General features: G+C 49.9%; 1 protein-coding gene across 1 annotated transcript; it reads right to left on the minus strand.

Moving 5' to 3' along the window:
• Nucleotides 1-6,425: 6,425 nt before the first annotated feature.
• FTJAE_12298 (ankyrin) lies at nt 6,426-7,044 on the minus strand (the record flags this gene model as incomplete). The annotated part of the gene is made up of 3 exons (XM_037345328.1): nt 6,426-6,593; nt 6,665-6,805; nt 6,874-7,044. The coding sequence occupies 3 exons, from the start codon at nt 7,042-7,044 to the stop codon at nt 6,426-6,428; spliced, it is 480 nt and encodes a 159-aa protein (XP_037200630.1).
• Between the last annotated feature and the right edge of the window lie 4,569 nt (nt 7,045-11,613).

Genomic DNA, 11,613 nt, shown 5'->3' on the forward strand with positions numbered 1-11,613 from the left:
CCCACCGCCCGGTCCGCCCCCGGCGAGTGCTCTCGGCCAGCAGCCTCCGTGGCACGGCGCCTTTGGGCGCATGTACGACGGACGGCCAGGATACATCCCCCCGCCGCCGCCCGGTCAGCACCAGCCGTACAACCCAAAGTTACACGCCCAGATCGCTGCTGGGCAAACAGTCTCTATCCCTCCACCTCCTCCGCCGAATGAGGCCATGAGTGCGACCTATATACCGCAGGGCGACACATACGGAGAGGGAGTTGGTATCCCCGCCTTTGGACTGGAAGACCCAACCCTGACTGTCAACTCGCAGACATCGCGGCCAGTGACAACGCCGCAGAGCGGAACTGACACAAATGCCACAACGCCCATGGACGAGGCCACGAGGGAACGCCTCTATTCTGCCACTAAGGCCCAGCCGCGCGGCACATCCAATTCTTCAAACCCCGCTCCTCCCAGCTCGATCCCACCGGAAATCGCTGCCCAGTGGCCCCTCGATACGGTTCTGATTTGGCTAGCCCAGAACCAGTTCTCCAAAGACTGGCAGGAAACCTTTAGGGCACTCAACCTGCACGGAGCGCAATTCCTCGAGCTTGGAAGTGGCCACGGTGGGCGTGGTAATTTTGGTATGATGCATCAGCAGGTGTATCCAAGGCTTGCCCAGGAGTGCACCAACAGCCGAACCGGCTGGGACCAACCCCGCGAGCGAGAGGAGGGCAAGCGGATGCGAAGACTAATTCGAAGTATTGTCACCGGTCGACCAGCTGATGTGTCTAAAGTTTCAACGGCCCATGGCCGTAAAGAATCCCTCAATGGCGGGCATGGGAACAACCTACCAAGCGCTGGAACTGATCCCATGGATTCGCCAAATGTTTGTCGACCCGCTCGGTGCTGTGAGTGTTTGCCCGTACTAACCTTTCTTATAGACACCTCTCAATGCCCCTGGCCCTGGTTTTGGCGGCCGCAGGTTCTCCCAAACCAGATCTACGACATTACCCAACAGTGTCAGTGGATCCAACATCAGCTCTGAGTCTAACCACCGTAATATTCTCAAACATGTCGATACAGATGGTGCACGCCGTCATAGTCCTAACGTTAGTGAGTCGAGTGAGGCCACATTCCGTGGTCCTGCTGCGCTCTCCGCGAGTCCGACAGGCAGCCCAGGCATACCTCCCGCGCTTTTCACATCAACGACGACCCCTATTCTCTCACAATCTCCCAACACAATGAAAGCTGGGCACCGTTCAAGAAGCAGCATGGATTCCGTTGCTTCTGTCGCAGCCATATATGGATCTGGAGTACCGACAGACGCCGCCAACTTACTTAGCCGGAACATGAACCTGGGAGAAGTTGTTCATGGGCGTAATCATGATATCCGATCTCGGCACTCGCCTTCAGAGGGAGGGGAGAGGTCAGCAGGTGCAGAGACACCCGCTTCGGCCAAAGATTCCAAGAGCTTCCTGAGCTTCTTATCCAGGAAAAAGAGACAAACCAAAGATGATGGTGCATACCCTTCACCTGAAGAGATGGAGGCTTCCCCAACTTCACCACAAGGATCTATCCGCCCGGTGGGCTTGGGCGTTCGAGGAACCAATGGCAGTGATACTAATCTCGAGCTTGCTGGCTCAACGCTAGGCAGTTATGATGACAGGAACGGCCATGCTCTACGACCAAGGAGAATCAGCCCCGTAAGGACCTACGTACTGGCCACCATGGATTACTGGAATTACCGAATGTGCGACATCACAGAAGCAGAGACAGCAGCGGAAGTCCGTCAAGTCATCTGCATGCATCTTGGCCTTGGCGACTTTGAAAATTCTCACATCTATCTTACAGAAGTTGGCAAGTTTGAACATGTGGATCCCTTGGACGACTCGAGCCTTATTACCGTCAAACGGGCAAAGGGGGACCCTCTTGGGACACTTAAATTCTTCGTGACGCCCCCAGGAGTTGCCCCCATCTCCAGTCTTGCCGTTAAAGCTGAGGTCCCTGTATCCTTGTCTCCTGGTTATCTCCCACCAGGAACCACTGTCGAGGATGTCCAACGAAATAGCAGACAACGATCCAGTTCATCGCCCCCCACCTCGCGATCCAATACATTGACAGATGAGAAGACTGAGGATAAGGTAGCCCGGGAGGCAACTTCATATAGAGCTGAAATGGAGAGAAAGCAGCGTGAGTATCTCGCCAAGAGGAAACAAGCAGCGATGAAAGGTAGTCCTTCAGAAACACTCGGGCCCGGCATCGTCGGCCGCAACGTCGATTTCGACCAACCTCGCGAGTCGCCGTATGAGGACAAGAGGCCAGAGCAACTCTTCCCCCAAAGACGACCTCCAGCCCCACCAAGCGATCCCTCTGCGACACTGATCAAAGCGAACTCGCTAAGCAGAAAGACCGGAGCCAGTATGCGCGCATCAAGTAGCAGTCTTGAGGGATATCCAACACCACGGCATCCAACCGAGAGCGAGATGACAGAGAAGTCCAGAAGATCCAAGGGAACATCGCAACCAGCTGCAGGTCCTGCTGGTATTGGGGCAGCCCTTGCAGGTATGGGCAGAAACTTGAGCGCTATTGGACAATCTGCCAAGAATACTCGTGGCTCTTCCCCCTCCCGATCTTCAACACAATCAATTCCTGGAGGTAAGGACACCTTCTCTATCGTCAATCCTCCTCAACCAAGCCTGGGTCGAGATAGTCCTAGTACAATAGCAACACCAGGTACCGTGACCTGGAGCAAGAAGAACTTGCCCTTTATTGTGCCGGACTACTCGCCCAGCCAATCACCTATGCTAAGCCCTAATCTTGAAGCTGCACCAGAAGCTAAACTCTTTGAAACAGTCCCAAGGGCAACATCTCCTACTGATATGAGCCCCAACTCGAGACGTACAAGGGGTAATTTCGCCCCAGACCATCCGTCGCCTCCAAAACGGCGTGCAACCCATGGGCCAGATCCAGACTTTGAGGACTCGGACGTCCAATTTTCGAAGCCTGCTCCCGCACCACCAGCTGACGATGACAGCGGGGATGATTCAGACGATGGTCTCTTTGCCATTCCACTTGCCAATCGAAACAAGGGCAAGGGTGCCACTGCGAATGGTGATGCGAACGGCCACAACAAGCGTCCTAGTCTGACGGTTAATACGCGCTCCCGGAAGGGTCTCTCTGTTGCCTTTACATCACCCAAGTCATATGGCAGTAGCGTGACTCCTGACAGTAACGAAGATTCCCGACAAAAGCCGACTACTCCCCGTTCCGAAACGTCGGAAGACAAGGACAAAGACAAACTCGGCCGGCGAAAGTCGTTCATCGAGAAGGATGTCTGGGCTAATCGCCCTCCAACGGACGCCCTTATCAACAACCTTGACGACTTCTTCCCCAACCTGGATCTTGATCAACCTGTTCTTGATGAACCTGGCGAAGGTGGACTGCCACCATCTCCGATTGCTGAGGGCACAGAAACCACCTCTGATCAAGGGCCATCCCAGCCGGCAGTGTCGAGCCATACTCAGCAAGCACCGCCTGCAGCGATTCCGCCGTCCCGGCAGCCATCTCTGTACAATGAAAACGATACTCTTGGCTCCGACGAGTCAACCCTCAAAGCACTCGATCAACAGCGGCCCACTTCTGTGGCTGCAAGAAGCATTCGGCGCTCAGGCGGTCTCGGTCGAATGAAGTCCATTCGAGAAGTCGCCCGCGGTGCTCACGAGGCCAACAAGCGAACCAATTCAATGAATCAAGGACCGTCGTCAGGCAATATTATGCGTCGAAAGAGTACAAAGATGTTCAATGCCAACATTGTACAAATTCGACCGGATAGGCGTGGCAGCGTCATAATGCCACAGATTCCTCAAGATACAGTGCCAAAGCGACAGACGACATTTAGGTGGTTCAAGGGTCAGCTCATCGGCAAAGGCACTTACGGCCGAGTGTATCTCGGTATGAATGCCACTACAGGAGAGTTCTTGGCTGTCAAGGAGGTCGAGGTGAACCCCAAGGCGGCTGGTGGTGACAAGAGCAAGATGAGGGAGCTTGTTGCGGCGTTGGACCAGGAAATTGACACAATGCAGCACTTGGACCATATCAACATTGTGCAGTACTTGGGTTGCGAGCGAAAGGAAACTAGTATCAGCATCTTTCTCGAGTATATTTCTGGTGGCAGCATCGGATCATGTCTGCGCAAGCATGGCAAGTTTGAGGAGTCTGTCGTGTCTTCACTGACAAGACAAACACTCTCCGGCCTCGCCTATCTGCATCGCGAGGGCATTCTGCATCGCGATCTCAAAGCCGACAATATTCTTCTTGATTTAGACGGAACGTGCAAGATCAGCGATTTCGGCATCTCCAAGAAGACAGACAACATTTATGGCAATGATAAGACAAACAACATGCAAGGTTCGGTATTCTGGATGGCCCCAGAGGTCATTAGGTCCCAAGGCGAAGGGTACAGCGCCAAGGTCGACATTTGGAGTCTGGGTTGCGTAGTCCTGGAGATGTTTGCTGGCAAGCGCCCCTGGGCCAAGGAAGAGGCTGTTGGTGCTATCTACAAGATTGCTAATGGCGAGCGACCACCGATCCCCGAGGACATCCAGGATACTCTTGGACCATTGGCCGTTGCCTTTATGATGGATTGCTTCCAAGTGTAAGTTTCTCGATATGACAGTGTTGTTTGCAGGGCTAACAGGAAGACAGAAACCCCTTTGATCGTCCTACAGCGGATGTGCTCCTGTCGCAGCACCCCTTCTGCGAACTGGATCCAAACTACAACTTTTATGACACGGTGCTGTATCACAAAATCAAGTCGTTCAAATAAAAGGAGCTATAGAATACACGATCTTGAACGAGGTGGTTAATTATCCTTCCCTTCTTTGTTTGTATGTATTAGTGGCATGGGAGTTTTACGCTTTTGAAGTTGGAGAGCGACGGCGTCATTATGGGAACACGGCTTGATAGCTGATTGGCATTGTTTATTTATGTATGAGGAGGGGGATGCAAATGGTAATGAAATGAACGGCTGGATGCGGGCTGATGATATCCGATACTGTGAAACATGTATCAAGTGACTCAAAAGAATTGTCCAAGCTATATACTACCTTTCGATAGTATGTGTCTAAAATAGGGTTATTCGAACGTTGCTGGACCTCTGTCCTATCATATGCTGGTCGGTCTTTCTACTCCAGAGTTAACGTTAGTATGTTAAGTTAAGCCTTGTAAAAACAGAAGTTCATCTCTTAATAAACATCACCAAGATCGCACACTGTTATAAAAGTCCACATCCCGGTTCAGTACTATTACAGATTCATTCACCTTAATACACTCGAGTTTCCTCCAGCACATGCGGCTGCTCTCACGCCTATCAATATTTTGATATATTCTACAGCACTGTTCATGGACTACTCTGCCACACAAGTCGCTACTCTAGCACTCTACAATTTGTGTAAAAATGGAGGCAACAAAGAAACCAACGAAAGTTCATTGCCGACTCCTCGCCTTTCTCCGGCGTTGGTTGCCTCTCCATCGTCAAATAATCAACTTGATTACCCAGCCAATCCACCTCCATCACGACCAAAGTTACTACAGTGTCTGGAACCTGCGATTCCGCCGCCGCTGCAATGTCACCTACCTGTCCGTTTTGACATAGAACATCCCTCTTTGACTCCAGAGGCGAATTATGTCCATTCCCATCAAGAAAGGAACTCGCTCCCCAAACGGCCTGTATTACATCCCAGAGGCTTGTTCCGCAATAATAAGCTTCTCCCACCAACTGGCCCAGATCCGCATCGGCATCGGCGGCTGTCATATCATGAGGACGGCACTTGGAAGAAAGGCGCAGCGGCATTGAGCATAATTCTTGCTCACCTTCCTAGCATACGCAACTACGAGGGAGAGATGCTGGAAATCAAAGATCTCCTCGGGGAAAAGATGATTGAGCTCTGCCGTCTTATGGAACACAAAACACATGAAGATGTTGGGCTTGAGATCTACACTCTCATTGAGAATAAGAAAGAGGACCTTCCTATAGAGCTCGTCGAGAAGATGATGATGCTCTACTTGGAGTTCGGCTTCGGGTTGGCTGGGAAAGGAGACCAGCAGAGGACCATGCTCGAGCAGGAACGGGCAAAGATGGAAGATGTTTTGAGTTGGCTATCGGCCCTCATTCGGCATTGGAATTAAGATGTCTCAAAAGTACCTTTTGCCGATGCAATAGAGCAAAATCCCCATCACCACCAGCGACATCAGGGGGCAAATCGGACATTATAACAAAAGTTTGGCGCACACAGCAATTGAGTGCACCCTCACACATACCTTCGGTCAACCGTTGCCATTCCCTTCACTACAATACTTAGTGTATTCTCAAAATAAATAGCAAGATGTCTGTCCTCGATAGGTACCATGACAAGTAGCTTGACTCACTTGAGCATTTCATGCCTAGATCTTCACTTCTTACCCCCAGCCTCCCTTGTCTTTCCAGCCTGTCCCTTGCCGGGGGCAGCATCAAATTTCGACTTCCAAGTATCCTCCTGTTTGAACATTGTGATGCACTCGGCAGCACTTGGCTGTCCGTATTCAGGATCCGCGCCGCCATCTAGCAACTCCTTGATTTTCTGGTCAGTATTGCAATTCAGTTCAATATAAAAAGTATTCCGATACGGAACAACTTCATAGAATGACTGACTTGGATTACTGCATCTTCCTTCTTGAACACCGCCCCAGCGAGAGGACTCTGCCCTCGGTCATTGAGACGATTAGGGTCCGCACCATGTTGAATGAGAACCTTTACTAAATCGGCATGGCCGTGATACGCAGCGAGCATAAGCTTCAGATGTCAGTACAAGCTTCTTGAGGGAGTGATGCTCGAGATATACTCGAGTGTCATGGGCATACCAGAGTATCGCCCTTGTCGTTTGTCAGATTTGGAGGTAAGCCTGCTGGAAGGGCCTGCTCAAACGTAGCCACGTCTCCCTTTCTCGCCGCATCGTACATCCTACTTGCGAATTCTATCATCTCCGGCGTGAGAGATCCCGCGCGAGCTGGTTGGTTTGAGGCGTCGCTCATGGTGGTGCCTCAATTTCTGCCTTGACTAGTTTATGTGAATTTTTGGTTGGCAAGGTGAATGAGCGCAAAATTGCAGAATTGTTAGTGAGTCACAAGGAAAGTTTCGATTCTGGGTTCTTCTGGTGTTGTTGTGATGGATGACAGAAGAAGCCCGAGTCATCAAGTGAGGTTGAATGAAATGACGTAACTATGCTATTGGTTTGATTCTGGCCATGGCGCAAATGCCAGTAAAGCAGTCTCATGAATGGGACAGTTACGGGAGCGTACTTCAAAAGTCGATGGTAACGCTGTTTTCCTAAGATAATAATATTTGCGCAAAACTATTTGCTAAGCTCCCTTTCATGGGAAATCATATTTCCAGTTGCTCTCGTGTCATTCTTAGGTTGGTGATACCAATGCTCATACTCAATCTGCATCATGCCCGATGGTAGTCTCTGACCTCAAAATTCATATGTATGCTCAGGTTCCCAGGTTCAGCGATTAATAAGAAGAAAAAAAAAAAGAGAAAAAGCCTCATCACCGATAATGAGTCTCGTGTTTCGCTCATATACTAACAACGGGGAAATAAAGCGATCGCGATGCATTCTCGTACAGTTGTGTTTACAAGGGGATAGTGAGATGATTGTTCAAAAACGCCATATGTAGTGCATCAATTCGTTCGTTTCATGCTAACCATTCCTGATCAGTCGAAAAATGGTGAGCATCATCAGAGAACCTACCGTAAGGTACACTCGTATATCTCAAATGTTCATTTCATGCTGCATTTAGTGCAGAAAGTCGGTAATACCATCGCCTTCGCCATTGTCTGGCTCGTTTGGAATCGGCGGGTCAGGTTTTGGCGTCTCTGGGCGATGCGCGATGCCAGCGATCGGGTTCATGATGATTTTGGTGTGCTCGCCTTTCTTCTGATGATGTTTTGCTTGTCTCTTTAGGGACAATTTGATCGAGAGGATGATGGTACTTTACCGTCAAACAATAAAGAGGGAGGAGATGTGTGGGATATATATGTAAAAGCAAAAAGTCAACTAACAACGCGGGGGGGGGCACGTTACGTTGCGTTACGTCAAGGTTTTGGGAGCCATCTAAATCATTGGAGGAGTTGAGCCAAAGACAAAAAGCGTGTGGTCTACATTCCATCCCATCCAATCCATTTCAACTCAATAATTGCCGCGTGGGTTAATAAGGGGTTGCAGTTGGGTACAGTATGACAAGCATCCAATCCATTCGCAGTGAGTGATCGATCATGCGACTTCTTCAAGGCCCAACGTCGGTTATTCATGTCTGAGATCCTCAAAAAGGGCCGTTAAGTTCCAGGGCCATGGATATCATTTAGACAACAATTTATAGTTGGCAGGAGAATGTGGGGGTTGGGGATTGTTATACAGATCTTTGGTAACATGTCCTTGCTTTTTCCGCGGATCTGGATAATCAATCGTTGTCAAAGGTCCCTGGCCGAGCATAGGGTAAACGAATTGTTATAAGTTATCTATTACGATGCACTGCATTGCACATTGAACCTGGTCTCGATACTTGCAAGACATAGGTAACATGATATGATCTGATATGATATCAAGCATGTGATTCGAGCCTCACGACAGGCAACAAAGTCGACTGGACCCTGAACCTCTCTTCGTCATTGCTGACTGATACTATCAATTATAGAGACACCTTTTTGTCTCTGGAAAAACACCATTTCTCGAAAGAACCGCCTGGACCAGACAAAAATGCTCGTCGCTCAACTTTCCCCATCCCATCCCATGTATGTATGTAGCCCCCATCACGATGTGGGAGTCTGACAGGGGCAGGGAGCAAGGGTCGAGGAAACCCAATTGGTTGCGACATCCTTGGAGCAGTTGGCAAAAGACAGACAGACAGACAGACACAAATATGTACATAATTGACAGTTGAGGAGTGTGTCTGTTCTCGAAAATTGAGCGAGATCGGCATCTTGGACGTTTCGGGGTCTGCATGATAGCATTCAGCCCTTCAAGGACACATTCTTAGAGATCTTGAACACCACGCTTAGATTACCCGAAGCAGCATTTCGGAAACAACGCGATGGAATAAACCCAGCCAGAATGGGATTGTTGCCAAGTTGCCTATTGCTACGATCGCCATTCCCCTGATATTTTTGTACCTCCGATGTTGTGTGGCTGAACTAACAGTCGGATCCGGCGGGAGGGGGAGGATACTTCGGCTTGTGGTCCTACGAAGCAGATGAGGGGTAGCTAATACCAGTAAGCTCTCTACTGAAAGCGGTTCACTGCCTCATGGCAAATGTTGGTTCTCATCATCAATTGATCGGCATCGAAATCTCAAGCTTGTTGGATCTGGCCGAGCTTTCCACTGATGGGTACTCCTATGTGAGACTCGAATCCTTTGCGGATCGCTTCTTAGCGGGAGACGTAATATCAGATCAGGGCAAAGCGGGTGTCGTGCATGCATAAGACAGACTAGACTGTCTAGATTTGCATCAACTTCTGAGCTGTACGGACGGCGCATGCGGTCACGTCGGATAAAATGGAGGATACAGACAGAGTGAGGTCAAAGTCAAAACCAAAAGGTCCACCATGAGTTTGCTTGCATCCATCCATCCATCCATCCTTGAAGGGCGTGTGTGCATAGAGAGAAGAGGAGGAAGCGCTTTTGTGAGACAAGCAAGTGGATATACTGTATGTGTCTTCCCCGGAACGCTCAGGGCCAAGAGAGGCCCTTGTTGATCAACTTGAATATTGAGGTTTTGGAGCAATGATTGACCATCATCGTCGAACAAGTTATGAGAGACAAAAGGGTTCGTGTATGACCTCAGAAGTTGGGGACTCACTGACCCAAGGTAAGTAAGTATGTATGCATCTCGGACAGGTCACAGGTCCGCCTATTGCGTTGGACAGCGTAACCCTACAGTACTGTACAGTACAGGAGAAGTTTCCTTTCCAGTAAAACAATGCGTAGGAATTATCATAACTCATAAAGCATGCCACAAAACTGACTCTTGACAATCCCCAATCTTTGGATGGGAACCCAATCGGCTGGTAGACGGCCAATTTGCGTAGCATTTCAGACCACCAAACACGTCGGGTGAGCTGCTACCGACCCGATATGAGATGCCATCATGAGAAAAATTGAAAGAAGGACATTCTCGTAAAATTGAGGCTAGGGTAAAAGTATCATGATATCAGTCCTTGAGGTGTTCTAACATCAGATGTTAGTTGGATCAGCCACAGACGATACATGACGGAGGGATACGGGTACTTGGTTTTAGCCTATGACTCGGGTGAATTTACAAGTACAGACTGACTAAGCCCGTGTACCTCCGGCACCTGCACCCGTCTAAACCGCAAGTGGGTCTCCACCAGCGGCCGGGTCCTCCCACTGATTGATTCTTCCTCTCCTCTCCCAACATCCTCCTCCTCCTCATCATCATGGATGGCCATGATCCATTAATTATTACACCCCTGTCAACTCTCTTCTTTTCCCCCCTGGGGCCCCAATCAAAGCTCCCCATTCTCCAGCTTCGTCCCCTGCCCGTCAGATGTCAAGCATGTCCTGCGTGGCCATCTATGACCTGGAAAATCAAGTAGCTTGCCTATTGATTATGCTAATGATAGTCAGAAAACGACTGTCGACGTGAAATAAGGCCCGACTAGCTAACATGCCACATTCTGAGCCTTCTGGCTCTGGGCGCTGTCTTTTTCAACTTGCATGCTAACCTTGCTAAGTGAGCCCTGGGCCTGCTCTCGATTTATCCCTGCGAATCAACGGTTACGATTCGATTCGATTCGGTATTGTACAGTACGCTGCTATGCTATGCTATGCTATGCTAGAAACTCCCTCGTTGGCTCTGCCAAGCCCATCAGCACTTTGAGCAATTTGACTCTGCGATTGACTTTGGTAGTGATTACGATTACAATCCTCAGAACCTCTCACAGCGCGACTTCGGTAACACAAGGGGAATATACCTACAGCGGGAGGTGGCGCTAGCAATGCAATGCCCTTCCCGTTTTGGTGGCAGCAAAAAGCACTAACACTACCTACATATCGAGATACATGCAAAGATACATCAGACCACTTTTTGCAACGACCATCAACATCCATCGTCACCATCCGAAGCTCCAGAACGTGTCAAAGCTATCCACCTTTGACTCGTTCTTGGCTGATATCTATCAACAAGAAACAAGAGCTAAAGAGCTAGCCAACCTTACTTGGGTACCTATACCGTTCTCCCCTTCTGTGCCGCCGGCGAAGGACGAGATATCGATGTGCTCCAGGCAGACCACTTCGCTGCCCATCCCATCCCGTCCCATTCCACTGTCTATCCTGTCTTGTCCGGTCCGTCTTTCTTGCTCTCTTCCGCTCCTTATGCCTCTTCTGAATAGGCAGGGTAGGTTAGGCAATTGGGAACGTCCCCCACGCACGCCACTATCTTGCCCATCGCTCATCTCATTACCCATCTTGTGTCTGAACTTTGAGCCGCCCAGCCCAGCAACCTCCCAACTACGGCACTACGTGCCATCCAATCCGTGACAGTGGTAGTCTACACCCACGCCCTCGCCCTCGCTCTCGCCCTCA

Source organism: Fusarium tjaetaba (assembly GCF_013396195.1).
Source record: "Fusarium tjaetaba strain NRRL 66243 chromosome Unknown NRRL66243_c0000330, whole genome shotgun sequence".
Classification (NCBI taxonomy): domain Eukaryota; kingdom Fungi; phylum Ascomycota; class Sordariomycetes; order Hypocreales; family Nectriaceae; genus Fusarium; species Fusarium tjaetaba.